The 24,706-nt window shown below is 38.8% G+C and overlaps 6 protein-coding genes across 9 annotated transcripts in view; 5 read left to right on the top strand and 1 right to left on the bottom strand.

Annotated features, from left to right (window-relative positions):
• The window catches only part of LOC129748146 (uncharacterized), a 96,755-nt gene that overhangs the window by 70,723 nt on the left and 1,326 nt on the right, over positions 1 to 24,706 (top strand). The window lies entirely within an intron of this gene.
• LOC129748149 (uncharacterized) lies at positions 236 to 1,439 on the top strand. 2 transcript variants are annotated; one of them, XM_055742655.1, is made up of 3 exons: positions 236 to 556; positions 613 to 744; positions 799 to 1,439. In XM_055742655.1, exons 1-3 carry the CDS (start codon positions 410 to 412, stop codon positions 970 to 972), a joined length of 453 nt encoding a protein of 150 aa, XP_055598630.1. In that variant the 5' UTR covers positions 236 to 409; the 3' UTR covers positions 973 to 1,439. The 2 variants fall into 2 exon arrangements, with proteins under 2 accessions (XP_055598630.1, XP_055598629.1); XM_055742654.1 differs by having other exon boundaries at positions 613 to 1,439.
• Positions 2,324 to 3,578, top strand: LOC129748148 (uncharacterized). Of its 2 annotated transcripts, XM_055742653.1 has the most exons (3): positions 2,324 to 2,693; positions 2,750 to 2,881; positions 2,936 to 3,578. In XM_055742653.1, exons 1-3 carry the CDS (start codon positions 2,547 to 2,549, stop codon positions 3,107 to 3,109), a joined length of 453 nt encoding a protein of 150 aa, XP_055598628.1. In that variant the 5' UTR covers positions 2,324 to 2,546; the 3' UTR covers positions 3,110 to 3,578. The 2 variants fall into 2 exon arrangements, with proteins under 2 accessions (XP_055598628.1, XP_055598627.1); XM_055742652.1 differs by having other exon boundaries at positions 2,750 to 3,578.
• On the top strand, positions 5,350 to 6,967 carry LOC129748147 (uncharacterized). Its single transcript, XM_055742651.1, has 2 exons — positions 5,350 to 5,522; positions 6,322 to 6,967. The coding sequence occupies exons 1-2, from the start codon at positions 5,377 to 5,379 to the stop codon at positions 6,683 to 6,685; spliced, it is 510 nt and encodes a 169-aa protein (XP_055598626.1). The 5' UTR covers positions 5,350 to 5,376; the 3' UTR covers positions 6,686 to 6,967.
• LOC129748151 (uncharacterized) lies at positions 15,482 to 16,008 on the top strand. Its single transcript, XM_055742656.1, has 2 exons — positions 15,482 to 15,631; positions 15,692 to 16,008. Exons 1-2 carry the CDS (start codon positions 15,534 to 15,536, stop codon positions 15,960 to 15,962), a joined length of 369 nt encoding a protein of 122 aa, XP_055598631.1. The 5' UTR covers positions 15,482 to 15,533; the 3' UTR covers positions 15,963 to 16,008.
• Positions 16,082 to 24,379, bottom strand: LOC129748144 (probable serine hydrolase). 2 transcript variants are annotated; one of them, XM_055742647.1, is made up of 4 exons: positions 24,211 to 24,379; positions 23,313 to 23,748; positions 23,182 to 23,250; positions 16,082 to 17,196 (listed from the first exon to the last, which is right to left on the bottom strand). In XM_055742647.1, exons 2-4 carry the CDS (start codon positions 23,374 to 23,376, stop codon positions 16,349 to 16,351), a joined length of 981 nt encoding a protein of 326 aa, XP_055598622.1. In that variant the 5' UTR covers positions 23,377 to 23,748; positions 24,211 to 24,379; the 3' UTR covers positions 16,082 to 16,348. The 2 variants fall into 2 exon arrangements, with proteins under 2 accessions (XP_055598622.1, XP_055598621.1); XM_055742646.1 differs by lacking the exon at positions 24,211 to 24,379 and adding an exon at positions 23,843 to 24,032.

The following is a 24,706-nucleotide window of genomic DNA, read 5'->3' as shown; positions in this document are numbered from 1 at the left end:
ATTGCTGTTTTTGAAATGCTTTTAACGATCAATTCTATGAAAAGCACCAACAACAACCGGTATCTTGCTGACGCTGTTTGCACAATTGCTTCGATTTTAGGAGAACAAATTTTACTTTATCACCTATTTTCTTGCGACAGCAAATTCGAGGCAGATACAAAGACCCAGATTGTGTGTTTCTTCTTGTGTATACAATGTTGGACACGCTTTCATGATATGTTGTTACATTTGAATTTTGATTAATTTTGAGCAATGATATGAGAGAGCAATTTAGGCAACAAGTTTGATTCAATAACCCACCCGTTGCATAAAACAATACGAGCGTGTTGGTTTTTAACCAAAACTGAGAATCAATAAAAAATGTGCAAAGTAAAAACCCATTTTGGGGGAAACTTTACTAAGCGTGCAAATGAGCGGTAAACGTCACTGCAGTTTCCGCACAATAGTCAAGTGTGGTGCTCGAAACCGGACGCACCAGAACAGTGCTCGTCGGGCTAAAAGCCTTTTAAAGGTGACGGATCCGGATAGTGCGGAGAACGGATATTCTCAGGCTCAGGTAGGTGCCTTTTGTGATCCTAGAGGAATCACCTAACCCCGGATTTATCGCCACAGGCCACAAAGGCACGGACAACAAATCCGAGGCACGTGCCAAGATCCCAAACAAGACCGGACCAGCACCAGCAACATCAGGTCGGAAGAAACGAAGCCACGAGGAAAGTCAACTCGAAAAGGGTCGCCCAAAGCGTGAGTTTCTATGAAAATCAAGGTGGCAAAATACCTAACGAGATTTTTCTTCAGGGCCCTTTTTTGGTTCCGGCATATTTTGCTCCACATCTCGGCACGTGTTCATGTTGCTGCGCACCCATTGGTATCGGCTCCAACCTTTTTTCTTTCCGGCACAAAACGAGCTCCGAACTCTTCCGAAACTGCACGGCACAGACAGCGCCATCTGTGTTTTCAACCACATACTAGACGGAAATTTTTTTTAACTTCGTTTCGTCCACGGTCCGGATCACAGCATTGTCCATCGAAACACAGGATCGAATCGCCGCCCATCCTCTGTCGAATGAGCCATTCCTGGCTTGGATCACGCGCTAGGGTCGAGACTTTTGATCGCGGTAAGATGAAGCCATTGACGAGAACGATTGTCGCGACGTTGGAACAGCACTGGACTGACACCCACCGTCTGCATCCGGGGAAGGAGAACTCGGGATTTTTGCTCCGCATCCACATGGACAGCAGGCGCGGCACACCTGATGTACCAGCTGTTTCACCGAAAAGCCAACAGAAGCGGCGATCGTGGCACAGATGGCCACTCCATCATCGCCGGCTTCGGAGCCAGCAGCTGTTGAACGTGAGCCGTAAGTGAAAATTTTACGCTACTACACTCCAACCAAAAATGACCGGAGTAATCGGGCGATGGGTGGGAGATAATAAAATGTTGCCGATATAGAAAATTAACATAATTAAACCAATCATTTATTTTGTGGCGATGACCTTCAAGAATCTCCATTACAAATGGCGCCCAACTAAATCGAACCACTTTTGATTATTAGTTCGACAAATTTTTGAAACTTAGCGTCTAGTTACAATTATCATTGTTATTAGTATTAGATAATTGATCATTATTGCGATTACTTAATTATTGCTCTTCTTGTTTATCATATCATTTTGCTGTATTATCATCAGTATTGTTTTGTTTGTTCAATACTGTATTTCATATTTAGCTGGTTTTAATCCGTTTCAAGATCATAAACATTCGGGCACAGATGTCAAGGGGGTTGCTAAGGAAACATCAAAAGGAACGCGATCTGGAGGCGCGGTATAACCTCTATTCCGGGCCCTTGGCAATTAAGAGGATTAAATCCCTCTTTTCCTAAGACATCTGTTGCTTCTAGAAAAACCAGTAATTGTGTTTAGTCCTCACTGTAAGATCAGAGTCATTTTTTTCAATGACTACAAGATTTTAATTGATTGTTTTGCTGCTTAGGAGAAAGTCTTAATAGTTTGGTTTCAGGAGTCGAAGGCATTTTTACCGGGTCTGCTGGTATAGATTGACATCATTTGCCAAGATAGGTTGGCGTTGAGTTTCGTCTTTAGTTTTAGTGTAATCTTTGCCATAATTAGATGGCGTTAAGATATTTTTGCCAAGATTCGTTGGCTTTGAGTTTATTATGATGTGTTTATGTTTTATATATTAAGTTTAAGACACCTCTGCAGTAGGTGTTACGCTTCCGAGGAATGCTCGGAATGTAGTCGATCATTTTTTTTCCTTCGAACTCCTAGTGGCGTGATTATGAATTTTTCATGGATCCTTGTCATGATCCATGAAAAATTCTACCAAAGCAGCAATGTTGTGTTACATTTGAATTTTGATTAATTTTGAGCAATGATATGAGAGAGCAATTTAGGCAACAAGTTTGATTCAATAACCCACCCGTTGCATAAAACAATACGAGCGTGTTGGTTTTTAACCAAAACTGAGAATCAATAAAAAATGTGCAAAGTAAAAACCCATTTTGGGGGAAACTTTACTAAGCGTGCAAATGAGCGGTAAACGTCACTGCAGTTTCCGCACAATAGTCAAGTGTGGTGCTCGAAACCGGACGCACCAGAACAGTGCTCGTCGGGCTAAAAGCCTTTTAAAGGTGACGGATCCGGATAGTGCGGAGAACGGATATTCTCAGGCTCAGGTAGGTGCCTTTTGTGATCCTAGAGGAATCACCTAACCCCGGATTTATCGCCACAGGCCACAAAGGCACGGACAACAAATCCGAGGCACGTGCCAAGATCCCAAACAAGACCGGACCAGCACCAGCAACATCAGGTCGGAAGAAACGAAGCCACGAGGAAAGTCAACTCGAAAAGGGTCGCCCAAAGCGTGAGTTTCTATGAAAATCAAGGTGGCAAAATACCTAACGAGATTTTTCTTCAGGGCCCTTTTTTGGTTCCGGCATATTTTGCTCCACATCTCGGCACGTGTTCATGTTGCTGCGCACCCATTGGTATCGGCTCCAACCTTTTTTCTTTCCGGCACAAAACGAGCTCCGAACTCTTCCGAAACTGCACGGCACAGACAGCGCCATCTGTGTTTTCAACCACATACTAGACGGAAATTTTTTTTAACTTCGTTTCGTCCACGGTCCGGATCACAGCATTGTCCATCGAAACACAGGATCGAATCGCCGCCCATCCTCTGTCGAATGAGCCATTCCTGGCTTGGATCACGCGCTAGGGTCGAGACTTTTGATCGCGGTAAGATGAAGCCATTGACGAGAACGATTGTCGCGACGTTGGAACAGCACTGGACTGACACCCACCGTCTGCATCCGGGGAAGGAGAACTCGGGATTTTTGCTCCGCATCCACATGGACAGCAGGCGCGGCACACCTGATGTACCAGCTGTTTCACCGAAAAGCCAACAGAAGCGGCGATCGTGGCACAGATGGCCACTCCATCATCGCCGGCTTCGGAGCCAGCAGCTGTTGAACGTGAGCCGTAAGTGAAAATTTTACGCTACTACACTCCAACCAAAAATGACCGGAGTAATCGGGCGATGGGTGGGAGATAATAAAATGTTGCCGATATAGAAAATTAACATAATTAAATCAATCATTATTTTGTGGCGATGACCATCAAGACTTTTCCATTACAATGTTTCGAAACTTCTGTTGCTACAGCTTTCGCCGGCTTCTCAAGCACACAATAATTTGCCCGGAACAATTGGTCCTATTCTGATTGTTAGTGCATCAGAAACAAGGTTTTATGCACAATCGAGAGCCTCGATTCCGTTCAAAGGCTGCAGAACGTTTAATAGAATAATTTTTAATATTAACCGGAAATACCATCAGTAGACCAGGAATTATATTTGACTGGCTGACCCGGTGTGCTTCGCTACACCTTCTATAAATCAATAAATTGTGTGAAAAAAATTTGAACATAAATAAATTTTCGATATCTTTACAATTAAAGTTTCACATCAAATTGCAATGTGAGAAGGTGTGGTAACCGTTCTTTTTGAAGCACAATTTCTTTTCAATTTGCGCCTCTTATTCACAATTAGTGTGCTTAACAAAATTTAGCTCGAAAAGCACAACCTTTTCTTCTCTAATTTGGATTATAGAATGACCATTCATAGTCGATCCATTCATCTTCTCATCAATCAACTCTCTCGCACGTATACACTCACTCTTTTTTTTTTTTAACGTGACACTCAAGTTCATCCAATATGCTTATCCAACATTTACACGCTTATATTCCTGTAGTCATTATTAGTATATTTGAAAGCATTTTATAACTTTTGATAATGAATCAAATGTTAATTCATATAACCTCATTTACGCAACCAAGAATTCAGGTAAATCGTATAAGAGCCGCTCGCATTAAAGGCTAGTTTGTATTAATGCTTTCCTCAAAACCCTATTTTGAATTTTTATCATTTTTCTGTTTATACAACTCTTTTAGAGGCCTTATCTTTCACATATATTACCTCATTTACACGGCCAAGTTTTCAGGTAGCAACCAACATACAAGAGTCGCATCATGAAGAGCTAATTTATTTTAAAGCTGTTTTAAAACCATATTTTGATTTAATTTTTATTAATATTATTTTTATACAACTCTTATGGAGGACTTATCTACCACATTCGCCTCCTCCTCCACTCTAGTTATGTATGAAGAAATAAAATGTTGTTTTTTTATGTTAGTTAATACTCTTCCTTTCATTCCTTACATTCAATAAGTTTCAAAATAAAATGTATGATGTTTAAGTTAATAATAATAAGAAACTATTGAAAATAATAAAGATGTTTTGAATTAGCTTTCTCTTAAAAATTTGGTAAGAACTTGTGTTTTTTTTTTGAGAATTTTATTTTCCAATTTAGCTTACCGTTGCATCATTCTAACAAATCAATATGCGACCTTCTCTTGTAATTGAGATCAGGTGGTTTTGTAAAACTTCAAGACCACACGAATTAACAAATCAGGATTTGTCAGGACACCTAAGAGGTCATGGAAATAATATGTACCACTTCTCAGATCTCATAGATAAATGCGAAATACAGGTGATGTATACGCTCTAATTATTCACCTGACGTGAGCAGCTTCTTACTAGGGCTACAGTTCATATTGAACTTTATTATTATTATTTTTAATCCAGAAAATTCAAGTTTTTGCAAAATTACGACGGTCTCTCGAAAAACAGGACAAATCCTGATAAATCAGGACACCTGGCACCTCTGATTGAGATCCCTTTTTTTTTTAGTACCGTTTTTCTGCCATCACTGTCATTCGAATTCACTCACTTATTTGACACTCGATAGTTCATCCTCACTTGTTTGTTATTGTTATGGCAATTGTTACCCTAAGTTAATAAGGATGTTTGAACAGCAATTGAAATATTCGTACACCAAACCACCAACCCAGGTAAAATCCTGTGCAGCAGCTCAAAATTCGAGCTATGGAAAGTGCCGTAAGGATTTTTCCCACTTAACTGGGCAGCGCAACGTTTTTGCATCCAAAATGTACACGCTCTTTTTTTTAAACTCAAAATTAAGTAGTTTTGGCTCAAAACAGCACTTCGGTGGCTTCCCTCAACTTTGAGTTTGACTGGGCAATAGCAAAACTAAGTTCTGATAGGCATACTCAATACTAAGTTCGGCAGCCGAACTCGAATTTATCCTTTTTTTCGAGGGTAGCTGATTTTCAGGGAATTAAAGGATGATTAAAATTTTTTGTACCCGGATGCTGCTGTTCCGGTACATTGCATTGCAATTACAGAGCGGTGGAAAGTTTTGACATTCCCGGTCTAAGAAAACTTCCGGGTGTTACTTCCTACGGGAAGTAAACAACATCCGGAAGTTTCCGGACATTCCAAGCCGCTCACCATATGATGACAATGACGGACAGAATTTTACGCTGACACGGTGAACATGCATTTCATTATGAAGTTCCTTCATAGTCTTCCGGTAATTGTTCCGGAACGACATAATTTTGCGACGTGTTCGTTGGTTGCTGTTCCGGTTCGGACTGAACTCGCTAAGTGTTTTCAGTCCAACAAAGAGAGTTCAATTTTTAGTTCATAAGGTCGAACTCAGCTTTGATCCCTCGCCGAAGGAAAAAAAGGGATCAATTTTGAGTTCGCAGTTCGAACTCCGTTTTGATCCATCGCAAGGAGGAAAAAAGGGTACTTAACTTTAAGTTCATAGAATCGAACTATGTTTTGAACCTCGGTCATACTTAATTTTGAGTTAAAAAAAAAGAGCGTGTAAGTATTTTTCGTGTTTTGAAATGTCACCGTCTCACCTATTTTCACATCTTTAGCCAGCCGATACAGCCGGCCAACAAATTGGACAAAACTCAACAAATATACCAAATCCGTGGTCCACCCTACATAAGCCATTTCGCAGAAATTGCAGAGCTATCATCTGTAAAGGAGTGGTCGTCGCTATCAACCCTATTAGGCGCCAACCAATTTTCTCGAATGATGAATGATCTCATCCCGATCGGGGGCCTGACCCACCACCGGACTACGCCCATGAAACTGAGCAGCAACCAAGCTCACTGCCTTTCACTAGAAGGTCTACAGAAAATTCCTGAGAACGTCCCTCAATTGCAGCGGTACGTCGATCACCGACGAACTAAGGAAGCACTGTCCGAGGAAGCCCATTTTATGAGAATCACATAACCTTCATAACGAAGTACCCTCCCTGATACTGAGTCAGAAGATATCTCCGTACAAATAGCTGCCGAAAAGCTTAGCGATCATTGCAGTTACATCACTTCATCCATAAGTTTTAGGAAAATTTAGAAATAACATAAGAAAAAACTTCCTTGAATCGTCCTAGACGCTATCGCAATATTCACAATCTAGACTTGTGATTGGAAAATTATGAACTATATTTGCAGATTTATTGACGTGCAATTCATAAAATCGAAACTGTGTTTTATACCATTGTTAAACCACGACCATAACTCTTATTTTCAACCTTAATACAGAAATGCTGTTCTTCATCGCACTTATTACTTTCTGTCCGTCCAAACACTCCTACGGTCCTGAACATGATGTTGGCAACTTTCTGTTCAACTTAATTATTGAGTACAGTCGCAAAATAACCCGGTCTGTTTCACAGATCATAACTTCCATTTGACACAATTCCACCTAACCTTTATTCTGTTCGTATTATTAAATGAAATATGCCGCAAAAATAATATTTTCTCCCTCGGTTTCAAGTTTCTGATCGCGATTCGCTCTTGTCATAAGTTATCTCGTACATTCTAGTTACCGAATGATTTGTTACTTGTAATACGAACATTATTAATGAGTTATAAGCTTAGATTCAACACATCCATAACATTACTGTTTCTAAGTTCTATACGTCTTATTAAATGAGTAAAGTAGCATATAAGATTTTATCAGTTTGCAGCCTCATATATTTTAATTGTCGACTTTATTGTTGCTATTATAACAAAATTCAAATAAGGATCGGTTCCAACAAACACATAAAAAACACTCTCCATTGTAGTACCAATTAGCCCATATTATCGACGTCTTTTTTCGAAAGCTCTTCTGCAGCTCAATCATTTTTCTATTCTGAGATTGTACCACATCCAGTCATAAACACCACTTTGTTGAAACAAGGCTCCGTTAAAGCTTTGGTCATGAGCAAGTAATGAAATCCAGTCCTTACAGTTTCTAAATTTTATTTGAACTTGACGTAAGCTGTCTTATATATATATTTTTTTTGTTCTCCCCCTTGTATCGATTTCTTTTATAATACGGAAACTTTAATATGGCTCAATCAAAAATAATTTCGAATTTCAAGACTGTTCAGATTATGGTCTGTCACCTAATTCAAATAAATCCTAACTGTCTTTAGTTGTCTTTGGTTGGTGCCTAACCAGGGAGAGCCGAGCTGAAACTTACTACAAGCCAGAATGTTTTCACTCTCTTTTAGTATACTTATAAAAATTCCAACCAACGAGAATCTAGCATGGATCCAACTGATTGCGGTTAAGTTCTTTAATCGTTTCCCTGCAATGGATTCTCCGTTTCAAGTTCAGTTTGACATATTGTAAGTTGTTTGTTTTGCATTGATTTAATTTTCTTGGCATTAAGAACTCTCTCATTTTCATATCATCATAGTTTCGCATGTTTTCACCTCAATTTTAATTCGATTCGAGACCTGTCGCACAAATCGAACAGAACTTGACCTGTCGCAAGTTATCTATTTATTATGATATTATTCAGTTCGCTCTCATGTTCTTATTATCTTTATTTTAGTTGTGCACATCTTAGTCGTAATTCGATTTGTGACCTGTCGCACAAATCGAACTGAGCTTGACACAAGCTGTCTTTTGATTGATATCTTTCAAAACTCTCTCATGTTCATACTATTATCGTCAATCGTTTTAATCTCAGTTATAATTCGATTCGTGGCCTGTCGCACGAATCAAACTGAACTTGACCTGTCGCAAGTTTTCTTTTAGTTTTTTTTAAATAACTCTCTCATGTTCATAGCATCATTGTTGGAATCGTTCACATCCCAGTCATGATTCGATTCGTGGCCTGTCGCACGAATCAAACTGAACTTGACCTGTCGCAAGTTATCTTTTGACTGTTATCATTCAGAATTTCTCCTTTTTTTTAATATTCTCATTGCCATAATTTTTCATCGCCATCGTAATTCAATTCGTTACCTGTCGAACGACTTCAATTGAACTTGACCTGCCGCAATTCTTCTATTTTATTTTGAGTCGTCCCTCCTGAGTTTCTTTCACCAACGCATCAATTACCTACATCCCGAAGCGTCATTCGAATAAAAATAAATCACTTATGTGATACCAGCACTTTTATTTATTGATAATTATTTTTAAGATTTTGTCATCACTGTTTCATTTTCAATTAATTTAAAATTAATGATAACGTGTCTTCTAGCAAGTCATCACTGTCACAAAAAAAATCAAAACTAATATGATCCATCACAATCAATGTTTTATTTTCAAAATAATTGGGGATTATCCTCTTCCAAGTCATCTCTTTGTCCAACTAATGAGAAACTGTCCAACCATGTGCAATCTTTGTCAAACTTTAAAACTTATGTGGACGTATCCTCAATCAGATCATATCTATGTCGAACTTTTTAAAATTACTGAGGCATCATTTTGCCAGACCTCTTCTGTTTACAAGGAATCGTGTGAGGATTTGTTGAAAATTTTGGAATTTCTACAAAATTTATTGTTTTTGTTCTTATCCTGAATGTTCACCTTACATGTTGCATTTTTAAAAGCTAAATAGCTCATTGTATTGATTTATATGAAAATAAATAAATTATTATCCCGAATGTGCATCAAATACATATATGTTTCACATTTTAACTACTAACCAGTTTATTCATAAATATTGAATTGAATTTCACTGGTCTCATGCCTCCTGTACGTGTATTTCTTGATATTAGAAACTTTCATGAGATTACGTCATTCTACATTCCCAATCAGTGTCAGTATTTGCCAATTGATGCCAATTGATATTAAAAACTAAAAAAATCTATCCATCTAATAATTCAAATTCGGCTTCATTTTCTAGAGATCGTTTTAATTTGATTACTTTGAAAATATCATATATCAATACTCAAAACTGTAACTTTACCAAGTGATGTCACAACCTAGGATTAGCTAGTAAACAATAGTGTCAAAGTGCGTTCACATGCAATGATATATTGAGACCTGTAGAAACGTCGTTCCTTTCTAACAGTGTGTGTTTATATGACAAATCTAGTTTGTTTGAAGATCCTGATAGTGCAATTTAAGTAAATTTACTGTACCACAAAAGGTCAAAATAATCTTCAATAAAATTTAGCAAAATAGTTGTAAATAAATTTGAATACGAACAGTTTCTTCACTACATTTTTTTAGAAGCTATAAAAATCTCAAAATTGAAAAAAATACTTCCCTCTGGCACCACAGTTAGTATAATCAAACTTACGAAAAACTGAAGACTCGGATCACTAGAACCCGACGCCATTATAAAATTTCAAAATTACCTAATTGAAACGATTAATACTCACTTCCGGGAGCGTTAACCGCGCCATTGTGGTAACCGTTCTTTTTGAAGCACAATTTCTTTTCAATTTGCGCCTCTTATTCACAATTAGTGTGCTTAACAAAATTTAGCTCGAAAAGCACAACCTTTTCTTCTCTAATTTGGATTATAGAATGACCATTCATAGTCGATCCATTCATCTTCTCATCAATCAACTCTCTCGCACGTATACACTCACTCTTTTTTTTTTTTAACGTGACACTCAAATTCATCCAATATGCTTATCCAACATTTACACGCTTATATTCCTGTAGTCATTATTAGTATATTTGAAAGCATTTTATAACTTTTGATAATGAATCAAATGTTAATTCATATAACCTCATTTACGCAACCAAGAATTCAGGTAAATCGTATAAGAGCCGCTCGCATTAAAGGCTAGTTTGTATTAATGCTTTCCTCAAAACCCTATTTTGAATTTTTATCATTTTTCTGTTTATACAACTCTTTTAGAGGCCTTATCTTTCACATATATTACCTCATTTACACGGCCAAGTTTTCAGGTAGCAACCAACATACAAGAGTCGCATCATGAAGAGCTAATTTATTTTAAAGCTGTTTTAAAACCATATTTTGATTTAATTTTTATTAATATTATTTTTATACAACTCTTATGGAGGACTTATCTACCACAGAAGGGTCCATGAACTGCCATAACAACATTTTTCGTTACCAAATAACATCACATTTCACATATGGCTCCGCTTACTTGATGAGTTTTCGAACTATTCTTACATAGGTCTTTCTTTCCGTTTCTCCTCTGAAAGGATGAGAGGTCTTGAATCTTTAAAAAAACCGTTTATTTAAAGTATGAGTTCTATTGCTTAAAAAGTTGCCGGCATATCAGGGCGTTACATTATGGAAAATGTTCGACCTGAATTTTATTGCGAGAATTCAGACGCTTTGACTTTTAGAATCACGAATATTACCAGACACATTTTTTTTTTTGCTAGATTTGGACTACATATTCGAAAACTACTTCTACCTAAAAGCTATCGATCTGCGTCTTTAATTCTATGTTTCCCTTTCTATCATCTTTTTCTCAAAACTAAAAGTGTTAAGCTAAACAAACAATTGTAAAAACAAAAACGAGTTTGGCTCCTTAAAACCTGAAGGTATGAGCCGCTTCAAAAAACGAATTATTAAAAAAAAAACAGACACATTTTGACAGAATTTCGTAACCATCGCACAGAGGAGCATATAGAACAAAAAGTTGGGCAAAAGTGTTTTTTGATGTTTATACTCAGCCATACGTTTGAATATCTTGGAATAAGACTAATAAAATATTATTAGAGTTTGAAATAGTAATAATTAGATACTTCAATCTCCTAGCAGTGATTTTGAAGCTTTTTGATAATAAAAAAATCGATATCAGTATCGAATCCACTTGATACTTCAAATATTATCTTCCGATTGAATAATACAAATATCATTAAATAATTATAATTCTTATTCTAATTATTATTCTAATGAAAATCCTCTTATTTTCTTACCACTTTATGGTACTGATTTCTATTCAGATTTGCATCAACATTTCTTTGTAGTTTTTCTATGTAAAGGGCTTCAAAAAGATTCTGCAATTCAGCCGCTTTGCCAGGTGTCTTAGAAACTTTTTTGATTGTTTTGACGCATGCGTTTATCCTGCTGCATTAATTTCATTTGTGCTACAAAGCCTAAAGCGGGCCACAGACTACACAACATTTGTACAAATGCGATGAAATTCGATGAAATTTTGTCGCTGTGAGCACGATTTGCATAGTGTATGGCACTGCTTGAATGAGCGCCCAAACGGTTGGAGTAAAATCGGTCGGGATCGAAATATTTTGTACAAAACATTCTCCCAGCCGGGGTGAAGATGGTTTTTTTTGTTGCTGTTGTTGTTTTCGCCAGCAATCATTTGTGTTCGCGTGAAATATGTTTGTATAGTGTGTGGGCGAGCATAGATCAAACAATCGACGCGGAATCATCGAATTTGTACAGGCCAATTTGTGTAGTCTATGGCCCGCTTAAAACATCCATAGGCACGATTTTATGGAGCTCCTGTGTTTTCTTCGCTTAATTTTTCGTCTATTTGGAGCACATCGTGTAAATTCAATGAACCTTACTGCATGATTATTCTAAACAGCTGAGCTCTGAAAATTGAACGTTCATTTTGCAAGCAAAAATGTTTAAATTAATTTGAATAAACTCTCAATTTTAAACCCGTAACTAATAATCCAAGAGTTTTCTTTGTTAACATTTTAAAAAAGAATAGTGTATAACTTTCAAAAACTCAAAAACAACACTGCGACTTTTATACATGTTCCACAAGATTAACATCAATGAAAATGCACAATTAGGTTTATAAATTATTTGCAATAAGCACGAACAAACAATTTTTAACTATAATTTGAAAAACTATTTTTTCTTTTGAGCAACTGATCGAAATAAACATGGGCCATTGAAAGGATTTTACAAAAAAGAAGACACATTTTTCAAATTCAACATTGAAAATATCACAAGTGCGGAAATATGCAAAAGTTTCTTCTTCCGTAAATGGTTCGTTAAGTTATGAATTTTCACATGACATAAACAAAAACACTTATTTAACAAAAACAAGCTTCGAAAACTACAAATAAGAGTAAAGAGTTTTTAAAAGCTTCATATACAGTATCCAAATTACTTTTTTGCAACCACATATCCTCACGGAAAATAATAAAAAGGTAAAATTTACCGAGATAATAACTCACCTCACAGCGAGGTAAAATTTATCTGAATCGAAGTTGGAAAAAAGGTATAATTCACCGAGAAAAAAGGTGAATCCAAAAAAGGTAAATCTTACTTAGTAGCGAGGTGAGGTTCACCTGGATTGAGCTAAACAAAACGGTACAATTCATCTCGAAAAAAGTAACTATTTGCCGAATCCATTTATTGAGGTTAAGCCAAAGCTGTTTTGTCGTTCAGAAGGGAAGTTTTTCTTCGTGCCCAATATGAGAAAATCGGAATAGAATGGTAAGTATTTTCTTAGATATCATTTATTAGTGCTGATTCTCGTCATAATACTTTGCTTATGTTTCAGATCGGCCCAACTTCGAGGTGTATTCCACGTCTTCCTCCAGGTATCATTCCGGCCGCGCCTCACCGGATTTGTCGAACGGAGAAGGGCATGAAAGTGTTAACGCAGTGCAGGAGGATTCAGTGGCCATTATGGCGCGGAAGAACGCAAAGCCGAATTGCCACGAGCCTGGCAAAAAGGGACATACCTCAATATTTTTTTTCAAACATGGTGATACATTTCGAAAATAAATATTAGATAAATATCCCGTTTTATTTCAAATAAATATACATTTTTAAATGAATTTTGTTTTATTTTTATTGAAGAAACCAATCAAACCAACTAGCATTTACCTTTTATATCAGTGAATGGGAAAACGGTATTATTTACTCTTTTGCTAAGTGAATGCGAAAAAGGTTAAATCTACCTTTTTGCTAGGTGAATGAAAAAGAGGTAAAATTTACCTCGAAAGAGGAGTGGTAAAAAATCACCTCGCAAAAAGGTAAATTTTACCTTTTTTTTATTTTCCGTGCTCATTTTCTTTTTTTCCCATGGATTATCATCCTTTAGGATGATTCATCCCTTCTAAATCTCAAACATTCTAACATTCATTTAAATTCTCCTTTTCAAAATTAGCTGTTAAGTCACTTTTAAAGCCAGTTATCACATGTTGAACTGTGACACGATTTTTTTGTAAAATTCCAGTTGATAAAAATATTAAAGTTCCAAAAGCCGCTATTGCTCGTAAGGGCACCTGTACCCGTGGTTTATTCTTGGGTCTAATTTATACAAGAATTGAACCAAAGAAATTAGATCCGATCCAATGAAAAAACTGGCAACTGCACTCGTGTTCCATTAACTGTCAAACGGTTTAGAACTGCGTCGAATTGGATCCAAATCTCACCAGTTTTGGATCAATCCTTATACCAGCTTTAAAAAAAAGTTGAGTTGTAACTGGTATAATAGATCACCAGTGCGGTTGCTTGGGTCGGAATTTGGGTCTAAACCGGCTGTTTGGACCACGGGTACAGGTGCTCTAAAAAACTAAATATTGAAAAAATGACTGATACATAGTGTAAATGTTTTCAAGAAGAAAATAAGCATAAAAATCATACATAGTTCATTTTTAAATTTTGTCTTTCGGCCAGGTTTTTGGGTGAAATACCCAAGTAACCATAAGCACTAAAATCTAGCATCAACTCTGCTCTAGCGTCAGCTATAGTGCTTCATTCTGTGCATCATTTTAGCTCTGTGAGCCAGGTTTGGCGAAATTAACTGCTGCATTAGTGCAGAAACTGGTATAACCCTATAAAAGCACTTTTATAGCATTGGTTGATGCTACAAGGTTGGCGGGCAAAATGCTGGGAAAATGCAAATGGCGATCGAATGAGGTTCGACCATGCGAAAAAAAAAATTATTTTGGATTTTTGTTCGGTTCATTTTTCGGCCATGATACTAAATTTGTAATTATTTTTATATTCGCTTATGCATATTGAGGAGATCTCTCGGATTGAATTTTCTACATGATATTTTTTTTATTTTTCAGCTGAAAATGACCTGGAATCGAACTCATGACATATGTGGCTCTGACATTTGACATTGACTCTGCCTGTGAACCTATCAGGTCCGCGTTAAATCTTTGAAAAAAAAGACCTATTTGAATCAAATTTCTAGCAACCGGTGCCCTGAATTTGCATTGAATCAGCATCAATCAATGCTTATGTGCTTTGGCCTAATGCCACTGTAGTGCTTACATAGTGCTTAAAAGCATTAAAGCAAGCTTGTGTGATGCCAATTTAATACTTAGAAAATATAGCATTTGTTATTCTGATTTAGAGCAATGTTGCATTTCAAAAGCATTGTGCAAAGCTGATAGAATGCAAGTTGCATTTTAAAAGAGTGGTATAATTCTAACATGATGCAGCATAGCACTCGAAGGGCTGTTGTAATGCAAAATTGCACTTGATGTGCTGATATAGTGTAATTTAGCCTTTGAATGCTGGTGTAAAGCTATAAAAATGCAAAGCTTTAGTGCTTATGGTTACTTGGGTACTCCTATGTGCATCGGTAATTTATAGTGAACCTTCATGTTCAGTTAGTTAGTTATAGCTAATAGTTATTTAATTTGTCCTTAAATTTGTTGATTAAAGAAAGGATCAATTTTGCCTACTAGAAACCCTAGAATCTTGGAAAGCTTGGAAAGCTTATCATTTTTGTTGTGCTAGTAAGCCAGTAAGCTCACGCTGGTCATCTATCATGCTATAAAAGCATTTCATGCTTCCTAGAATATTCAAACGATTATGGCTAATTTCCCTAGCAACCGGCCTGTGACGGAAATGAAACAAACCGTGCGATTCGGTTGTTTATTCTAAAGTCCAACACAAAAAAAAATTGTTAAAAATGTCCAAAAATATTAAAAAGGAAATTGATTTCATTTCGGATATAAACGATCGTTATGCTTTGTTGGAATACGAGCTGGAAGAGAAACTCAAGCAGTTGTAAGTTTTCAGCACACGTCGTTTGCCGTCCTTGATTTAATGCGCCTTTGTATTTTCAAGAAATCAAAACGAGCGGAAACTAATGTCTGAGCAGGAAGTTGAGAACAGTAAATCAAATGAAAACCCAAAACACAGTCTCACCCTGGAGGCAGCGAAGCAGCGTAACTTCGAACTACTTAAATCGTTAGAAGTATCCAAAGCTAGACTTCGATCACGTGCAACCTTCAGCCCACTGGAAACCATTCTACAGAAGGCAATAGGAAACTATTTGAAGGAAACATCCCTGGTTCCATGCACAACGAAAAAAACGTATGGCCCAACGTATGTTTAAACAATTATGAAGCAAATAAAAAATGTAGCTAGATATTCTTTAAGAATTGATCTTTTTTTATTTGTTGCATACATCACACCTTACATTTTCACAGATAAAATGCATAATTGTAATATGTAGATTTGTAGCACTTGAACTGATTTACTCAAAATATCACCGAACCCTTATCAAAAACTTCCTAAACTAATGTTTATACTATGTTTTATGTTGACCTGCAGTTGATGTTAAATCATTTGCCTAGATTTGAGAATATTTCTACAACAGGAAAAAACTATCAACAGTTTGAGTTGCGTTGTACGTTAAAATGTGCATGAAATTTTCAATAGCTGTGCACTTCTTTGGAATATATCCTAAGGACAATAGAACTATTTAGCAGATAGATTTCATTATTGTTCAATCAGGAAGCGTGTAACGTGGATCGATATTCTCTCTGGGTTGACGAGATGGATGTGATGCGTTCCAGGGATTTGAAGGTATATCACCTCGCGTGCAGATTTCTTCATCGCTTCAATAACACTGGGATAATACTCGGGGTTTTCCCACGTCCTGCCAGGATCTGCTCGTATGTTTAGAACTCTACACTTGATTTTCTCTGCATGAGCTATAACTTGCTCTAATCCCAACATGCCCATCAAAGCCACTTTCAGTCTAAGATCTCGGGCAAAATAGTATCCCGGTTTATTAAAACGGGCCAATGCTGATGACATACCTCTTCGCATCAGTATCTCTACCGATTGCATGTCAACGGATCCCTCGTAGGCGGCATGAACAACATCAACGGCATCTTCGTACTTGTAGCAAGGCGTCTTGGATTCAGGCAATTTTTCGTAGTGTAAAAATCGGTCGATCGACTCGCCCAAATTAGCGGCTTGCTCCCTGTGATCACGTGCCGGTGGACCAGCTATGTCAATACTGATAAAAGATTCTACCTGGTCCGGGTAGGCCGCAGCGTACATGAAGCTTAGCGCTCCACCTAGCGAATGACCCATCAATATTACGTTAGACCACGCAAAATGTTTTACAATTCGTCGAATCAACGCGATCCCATCCCAAAAGATGTAGTAGTGCATTCCTACGGGATAATGTGACGATTTTCCGTGTCCAGGGAGATCAATGGCCAAGATTGGAATCTCATCCGGTAGTAACGGGCATAGCCGGTCGAATGTCCCTGCATTATCCTGCCAACCGTGGATGGCCAACACGGGTTGCTTGTTCCGGGGACCCCACCATTTGCCTGGAAAATAAAAATAAATATTATGCCAAAGTAAGCGACTGAACATTCATTCTTATTTAATCCACCATTGGATTTATAGTGTTAGCGTTACTTCTTCCAAATGACCTTAATTTCAGCAAACATATTTTGGGCTACCAATCACGAGCAAAAGTATCCCATTGCAAAGGGATCCTCGAGTAGTCTAAATATAAATCTATTAAACCTCGGACTCTACTGGCCGAGCAATCTAACGGGTTTTACCTGCCGGTGGGAAGGACCAAATATTAAACCTCGGACTCTACTGGCCGAGCAATCTAACGGGTTTTACCTGCCGGTGGGAAGGACCAAATATTAAACCTCGGACTCTACTGGCCGAGCAATCTAACGGGTTTTACCTGCCGATGGGAAGGACCAAATATTAAACCTCGGACTCTACTGGCCGAGCAATCTAACGGGTTTTACCTGCCGGTGGGAAGGACCAAATATTAAACCTCGGACTCTACTGGCCGAGCAATCTAACGGGTTTTACCTGCCGGTGGGAAGGACCAAATATTAAACCTCGGACTCTACTGGCCGAGCAATCTAACGGGTTTTACCTGCCGGTGGGAAGGACCAAATATTAAACCTCGGACTCTACTGGCCGAGCAATCTAACGGGTTTTACCTGCCGGTGGGAAGGACCAAATATTAAACCTCGGACTCTACTGGCCGAGCAATCTGTCGCTTCCGGAGGTTTCCGCTGGGGTAAGTTTAAATTTCGGACCGTATTTGAAAAGTAGTTTTTCTTACAAAAGAACTCGATATATTTGTACTAGCAAAAAAAGCACGTGTGTAATTTCTTCTATCTGACGTACAAGAGAAAATTTTATTCAAATCTGTCAATGCCTGCTACGATCAAATCTCGTTGTCGGCAACATCCTCCGGGGCACCAGACGCTCTGGGTTGTAATACGATTATTTTTGTAACTGGTCTTACGTATGATGAAAACGCAGTTCGTACTGATACTGTTCGGACATTACCGTCGGTTCCTCGCATTACCTTATCGATGATACCTCTAGGCCAGCACCCGCGATGCATGTTCTCGTCGACAATCATTACAAGATCACCTACAGCGTATTCGTGCCGGTTACGGTTGTCTTGCCACTTGTGGCGTTTCAGCAGCTCAGGTCGATACGAAGACACCCACTTGCGCCAGAACCTGTCAGCGTATATTTGAGCATGTTTGTACGCAGCTCGACAATTTAGGTCCCGTTCGTCGAAATCATGATCGTATTGCATATGATTGTTTCTACCAAGTAATATCATATTAGGTGTGATCGGTTCAGGATCTTGCGGATCTTCAGGAACATGTGTCAACGGCCTATTGTTAACAACGTTCATAACTTCACAAAGAGCTGTACGCAACACCAGGTCCGAGGGATGCCTATCCTTCAACATGGATCGAAGCGCTGTTTTTACAGAGCGGACAAGTCGCTCCCAACATCCACCAAAATGCGGCGCTCCGGGTGGGATGAACGCCCATTGTACTCCTCTCACACTCAGCGTATCCGCAATCTGTTGCAGATCCAACTCCTGCAGCAGCTTTTTCGTCTCACGGTCCGCTCCTACAAAGTTCGTTCCATTATCGGTTAGAATTTTTTGAGGAATTCCCCGAATCGACATGAAACATCTTATAGCCATCAAACAACTACTTGTATCCAACGAAGGTACCACTTCCAGATGTAAAGCTCGACTCGAAAGGCAGGTGAAAAGTGCGACCCAACGCTTTTCTGTACGTCGCCCAACTTTCACAGTCAGTGGCCCAAAATAGTCGATGCCTGTATACGTAAACGGGAAAACGAAAGGTGTCGTCCGCTCTGGAGGAAGGTTACCCATTTGTGGTATTTTTGGGTTCGCCCGAAGCTCGCAACATCTCAAACATGTACGGGCAAATTTTTTAACTTGAGACCTAATTTTGAGAATTCTGTGCCGCTGATTCAAGTTGTTAATAATCGTCTCAGTGCCTTGGTGCCCATTCGCAATATGATACATCTTTATTAACAGGTTCGTGAAATGATGATTGTCCGGAAGAATAACAGGATTATTCACTTCGAAAGGCTGGCTGCTATCTTGAACTCGTCCTCGCATTCTGATAATGCCCTCATGAAGAAAAGGTGAGTATGCGAATAAACGGCTAGTTCGTTTGACGAAATCCTGCTTTTTGAGAAGAACCAGCTCTTCACCGAACGCTTCAGCTTGAACTTTCTGATACAACATCATTCTTGCTTGGTTGATATCATTCACGTCGATTGAAAATCTTTCAGGTTTTTCTGACTTGGGTAGCGCTAAAATTTTAAGCATTTTCAAGTAATATGCTGTACTTCTCGTTAGGCGATTAAAATCTGAGAAGCGTGTTATATCAGGAAGATCAAAACATTTTTGGGTGGATATTTGTAAACAAATTAGCAAATTATCCTCTACTTCTATCAGCATTGAAATTAATTGCTTCTTCGTTAGTCAGTGTTAAGGTTTCTTGTTTTGGCCAGTGTTCCTGATCAAAACGCAAGAATTCCGGACCGTTCAGCCAAATATTCATATTGCAGAACATCGAATTCTTGGTGCCAAAATCAGCAACGTTCAAGTTTGATGGAATCCATTTCCATAAATCGGAATTGTGCCCGTTCTCTTTTATCTTAGTGACTCGGGATCCTACGTATGCAGTTAACTTCTGTGTCGAGTTTAACCATCCTAAACAAATTCTAGAATCTGTCCAAAAATGAACTGATGTTATTTCTATTTTTAGCTCATCCTGAATAGTCTTCACCATCTGACTACCGGTTACACAGCTTTGTAGTTCAAGACGGGGAACAGTTTGTGCCTTCAGAGGAGCTACTTTTGATTTGGCGATGATTAAAGCTACGTGAGAAACGTTCCGGATTCTATGTACCATATATACAACACAAGCAAAAGCTTTGTCACTTGCATCACAAAATGCATGCAGCTCAACTGCACCAACAGATGACAGTCGTGGAAAATAATATCTTGGAATTCTCACCTCGCCTATCTGACCTATTTGCTCTAGCCATCCATTCCAATTTGTCATAAGACCATCTGGAATATCATCGTCCCAATCGATTTGCAGGCGCCATAAATCTTGGAAAAGGATCTTCAGATGAATGGTTATCGGACCAAGGACACCTAGAGGATCGAAAATACTCATCATGAACTTGAGCAGCTGTCGTTTAGTGATGACTTTTGAGGTTGGCAAGTTCGAGAACTTTAACGGGAACACAAATTCATCACTTCGGAGGTCCCACTTCAGACCGAGCACTCGGCACTCTTTCTCATCAGCAGCTTTCAAAGAGGAATCGATGGACTTCATCACAGCTACGGAGTTGGAAACGAATTTCACAAGTTTAAAACCACCTTGTCGATGTGCCTCGATGACGTTGTTTATCAATTGGATGGCCTCACCTTCGGTATCGCGACAATCAAAATAGTCGTCCACATAATGCTGACACAAAGCCGCCTCTCGCACTCCTGGTAGTGCTTCATCAAGTCTATTTGCATTAAAATTTTTAATGTACTGCGCTATACAAGGCGAAGATACAGCACCAAAAATCATCGCTTGCATGACGTACACATCAGGGGCCTTCTTGCGTTCCATTCCTCGCCAAAAGAACCTTTGCGAGTTCTGATCCTCAGGTCGAATGCGCACCTGATGAAACATTTCCTGAATATCAGCCATAAACGCAATCTTGTTTCTTCTGCCACGCATCAGGACCGCAATAAGTGGAGGAACCAAATCAGGACCTTTAAGAAGCAAGTCATTTAAAGAGAAACCGTTTGACTTTGCTTTTGCATCCATGACCAATCGGAACTTTTTAGCACTGCAAACGCTAAAGTGTGGCAAATACCAGGTGTTAGGTGTTTCGAGCAATTCAGGACCGGTCAGTTTACGCGCGTAGCCTTTTTGTAGATAGTCTTCGATTTTGTTGCAATATTGATCTGCAAATTCGGGATCTGCATCCATCTTTTTTTCCATCACTTTCAAACGACGCAACGCCTGTGGTTTGCTGTCAGGAAACGTGAAGTGATTGAACTTGTACAGCTGACCTACCTCATAACGATCGCCGATGCACTTGATGGTACGGTTCATAATATCTACTGCTTTCGTATCCTCTTCAGCCATTTTAGGTGACTGAGTTGTCATCCCAAAATTATCAACAGCGTACATAGTTTTTATTAAATCAGTCAACTCCATGTCTTCAATCGAACATAGTAAAACATGAGGAATCTCAATGCATTCTGCAACAGGTTGAATTTCTCCATGGACTGTCCAACCCAAATGACATCGAGTGAGCTGTAATCCTCGAATCGAATACTGGATGGTTTTCAGAGGAACAATTAAACCAGCATTATTTGAACCGATCAGCATACGAGGAGTTGCATTTTCGATAACTTTCAGCTTTTCTTCGTCTAACAGAGGATACAACTGACGAATCTGAGCTAAGTCGAAATTCATTTGCGAAAGCTTCATGTTCTTGATCGTCCTAACGTAATTCATCTTGTGCCAGACTGCCTGATCAGAAGGTCCAGATATTTGCAGAGAAATGATCATCGATGTGTCGTCTGTATGCGTGATTCCGTTGGTCCAACGGTACGAAATTGGAGAAACTGTACCCTGCAAATCCATTTCCTTAGCGATCGAAGAATCTAACATGGTCAGCGATGATCCTTCGTCGAAAAGTGCAAAAACTTCTTCAGTTTTAGTTTTACTACGGATGCGCACCTTTCCTACTCGAAGTATTGTGTTACAACCCACAATCGTATTGCATGTTCCACCTACAGTTAGGACAGGTTGCTTCGAATCATTACCAGGATGAACGAGCTGATGATGGTTTTTCTTGCATATCGAGCAGGTCTTGTTCGATTTACAATTCCGTCGCGAATGATCCACTTCAAGGCATAGATAGCACGCTTTACATCCTCTTACCGTCGATCTACGCTGCTCAATAGACATTTTCAAAAACTTCTCACATTGCTTCAAACCAGGATGTTCTTCAGATGAGCATAGAGGACATTGAGATCGGCTATCGGCTGCAGTGTTGCTGACCTGGAACACAGGCGGTCTTACTCTTTGGACGGGTGCCTGACGACGACTAAGGAAGGTAGGATTGACACTGGCTAGTTGGTTGTCCAACTCATCCTCCATTTACCTGCCGGTGGGAAGGACCAAATATTAAAACCTCGGACTCTACTGGCCGAGTAATCTATCGGGTTTTACCTGCCGGTGGGAAGGACCAAATATTAAAACCTCGGACTCTACTGGCCGAGTAATCTATCGGGTTTTACCTGCCGGTGGGAAGGACCAAATATTAAACCTCGGACTCTACTGGCCGAGCAATCTAACGGGTTTTACCTGCCGGTGGGAAGGACCAAATATTAAACCTCGGACTCTACTGGCCGAGCAATCTAACGGGTTTTACCTGCCGGTGGGAAGGACCAAATATTAAACCTCGGACTCTACTGGCCGAGCAATCTAACGGGTTTTACCTGCCGGTGGGAAGGACCAAATATTAAACCTCGGACTCTACTGGCCGAGCAATCTAACGGGTTTTACCTGCCGGTGGGAAGGACCAAATATTAAACCTCGGACTCTACTGGCCGAGCAATCTGTCGCTTCCGGAGGTTTCCGCTGGGGTAAGTTTAAATTTCGGACCGTATTTGAAAAGTAGTTTTTCTTACAAAAGAACTCGATATATTTGTACTAGCAAAAAAAGCACGTGTGTAATTTCTTCTATCTGACGTACAAGAGAAAATTTTATTCAAATCTGTCAATGCCTGCTACGATCAAATCTCGTTGTCGGCAACAAAATCCAATTAGACTACACTATGCCATCTCTTCATCAATGAGTTGCACGTGTTGTCTGGATGAGCAATAAAATAAAGCTTTGTCATGGCCAGGCGCCAATACACTTTTGATAAAGATAACGATAAGCATAGAGGAAACCGCGTTGTTACTCACCAGCTACGATGCCCCATGGAACAGGAATTTCAATTTCTTCTGTTTTTCTCTGCGTCCAACCATTTGTAGCTACAATTACAACAAAGAAATAACTCAATAAGCATACGTCGAATAAATGAATCAGCACGCACCTGGCGAGGTTGTTTGAGACGAACTGGCCTGTGCATCGTTAGAAGTTGCACTTTCTCCACTCATGATTGCTTCCTCGAAGGAAGATGGTGCTCACTGAAGACAATCGGAATAGCACCACGGATGATGTCGTCGAATATAGGGTAAACACCAATTCAAATAGAGAACCACCTAATTATGCAATGTTCTTTTCACCACTCTGATTATCGCAATTGACCTTTCAGTGGTCGAGCGGCACCACGAAGACGTCGCGAGAATGACGCCAATATCTCCAATCAGAGAAATGTGGGATTTTTTTGTGGTAGCACCGGGTGAGGTACCCTTGAAAAGTTACGACAAAAGCAAGCGGTTGCGGTGTTATGACGGTCCGATTGCGAATGGCAACACACTTTCAAATCAACTCCATACGGATTTCATCAGCAAACGATACACAATACCCTGCAATAAAATTTCAAACTGTAGTTGTGCGAAAGTAATGAAAAAATTTGTGATACAAGAGTTTTTATCGCGACAAGATGTTTAGTCGACTTACTAAGGCTTAATAGCCGCCACTCTATTTAATTCAGCTTTGCACAGGACCACAAAACATGTTATAAAGTTAGACAAAGTTTAACTGCACTGAGCTGCTTGGATCAACGCTAGAACCTGTTAAGAATTCTTTAAGCAATGACATTGATCGAACTGGCCTCTCCGAGTCTCCGACTAATACGTATTTAAAAGTACGCGTGTCAGCTCTAGTATAAGGTACACAACTAAAAGTACCACGAAAGTAAAAACCGAATACATGAATGAGCATTTTTAGTGTAAAATTCGCTACTTTCTTTTTACTTATCTAAGCAATTTGATTATAAAACTGAAAAACATAAACGAATGAAATCTATTTAATAGAATTTTACTCACCTAGTTATTCAAAACTACAAAATTGGTAAACGTATGAAAAATATATTTTCACCAGGAGACCAAAAACATCAGTCGCACTCGCATATAAGAAATCCTTCACGTATAAATCAGGTATTAAAAACTAATGAATGTAAAAAAATCATTAATAATTAATTATTAATGAAACGTGCCCAGCAGCCATCAATCAGCTGGAATTATTGTTTTGGTGTTAGTTTGTTTACAACTCTACAACGAGAAATTCATTTTCATTTATATGGGGAAGTATATGTATATGTGCAAAACAATCCGTAAGATAAACATAACGCTCTAACAAGAAAACAAACTGATACAATAAGCGCTTTTAAAACTACACTTAGAATTAATAAAAAAGAAACTTTAGATACCGCACATGTCCTGTAAAATCAAAGATTGATAATAGTTATAATGACAAAGTTGGAAGTCTTTGGAAAGATTGCCGGTAGTTTCAAGAAGGATTCAAAACTTTAAAACGTGGATT

This window comes from Uranotaenia lowii, chromosome 2, assembly GCF_029784155.1.
Source record: "Uranotaenia lowii strain MFRU-FL chromosome 2, ASM2978415v1, whole genome shotgun sequence".
Classification (NCBI taxonomy): domain Eukaryota; kingdom Metazoa; phylum Arthropoda; class Insecta; order Diptera; family Culicidae; genus Uranotaenia; species Uranotaenia lowii.
This window is presented reverse-complemented; position numbering and strand designations above follow the sequence as displayed.

What these genes read in the sequence shown, in the direction of transcription:
- LOC129748147 (XM_055742651.1), top strand. Translation starts at nt 5,377, where the DNA reads ATGTTTGAACAGCAATTGAAATATTCGTACACCAAACCACCAACCCAG. An exon ending in AACGTTTTTGCATCCAAAAT is followed by an intron (nt 5,523 to 6,321) that starts GTACACGCTCTT and finishes TCACATCTTTAG; the next exon opens with CCAGCCGATACAGCCGGCCA.
- LOC129748151 (XM_055742656.1), top strand. Translation starts at nt 15,534, where the DNA reads ATGTCCAAAAATATTAAAAAGGAAATTGATTTCATTTCGGATATAAAC. An exon ending in GAAGAGAAACTCAAGCAGTT is followed by an intron (nt 15,632 to 15,691) that starts GTAAGTTTTCAG and finishes TGTATTTTCAAG; the next exon opens with AAATCAAAACGAGCGGAAAC.
- LOC129748144 (XM_055742647.1), bottom strand. Translation starts at nt 23,376, where the DNA reads ATGAGTGGAGAAAGTGCAACTTCTAACGATGCACAGGCCAGTTCGTCT. An exon ending in GTCTCAAACAACCTCGCCAG is followed by an intron (nt 23,251 to 23,312) that starts GTGCGTGCTGAT and finishes TTGTAATTGTAG; the next exon opens with CTACAAATGGTTGGACGCAG. An exon ending in TCCATGGGGCATCGTAGCTG is followed by an intron (nt 17,197 to 23,181) that starts GTGAGTAACAAC and finishes TTTATTTTCCAG; the next exon opens with GCAAATGGTGGGGTCCCCGG.
- LOC129748149 (XM_055742654.1), top strand. Translation starts at nt 410, where the DNA reads ATGAGCGGTAAACGTCACTGCAGTTTCCGCACAATAGTCAAGTGTGGT. An exon ending in ACGGATATTCTCAGGCTCAG is followed by an intron (nt 557 to 612) that starts GTAGGTGCCTTT and finishes TTATCGCCACAG; the next exon opens with GCCACAAAGGCACGGACAAC.
- LOC129748148 (XM_055742652.1), top strand. Translation starts at nt 2,547, where the DNA reads ATGAGCGGTAAACGTCACTGCAGTTTCCGCACAATAGTCAAGTGTGGT. An exon ending in ACGGATATTCTCAGGCTCAG is followed by an intron (nt 2,694 to 2,749) that starts GTAGGTGCCTTT and finishes TTATCGCCACAG; the next exon opens with GCCACAAAGGCACGGACAAC.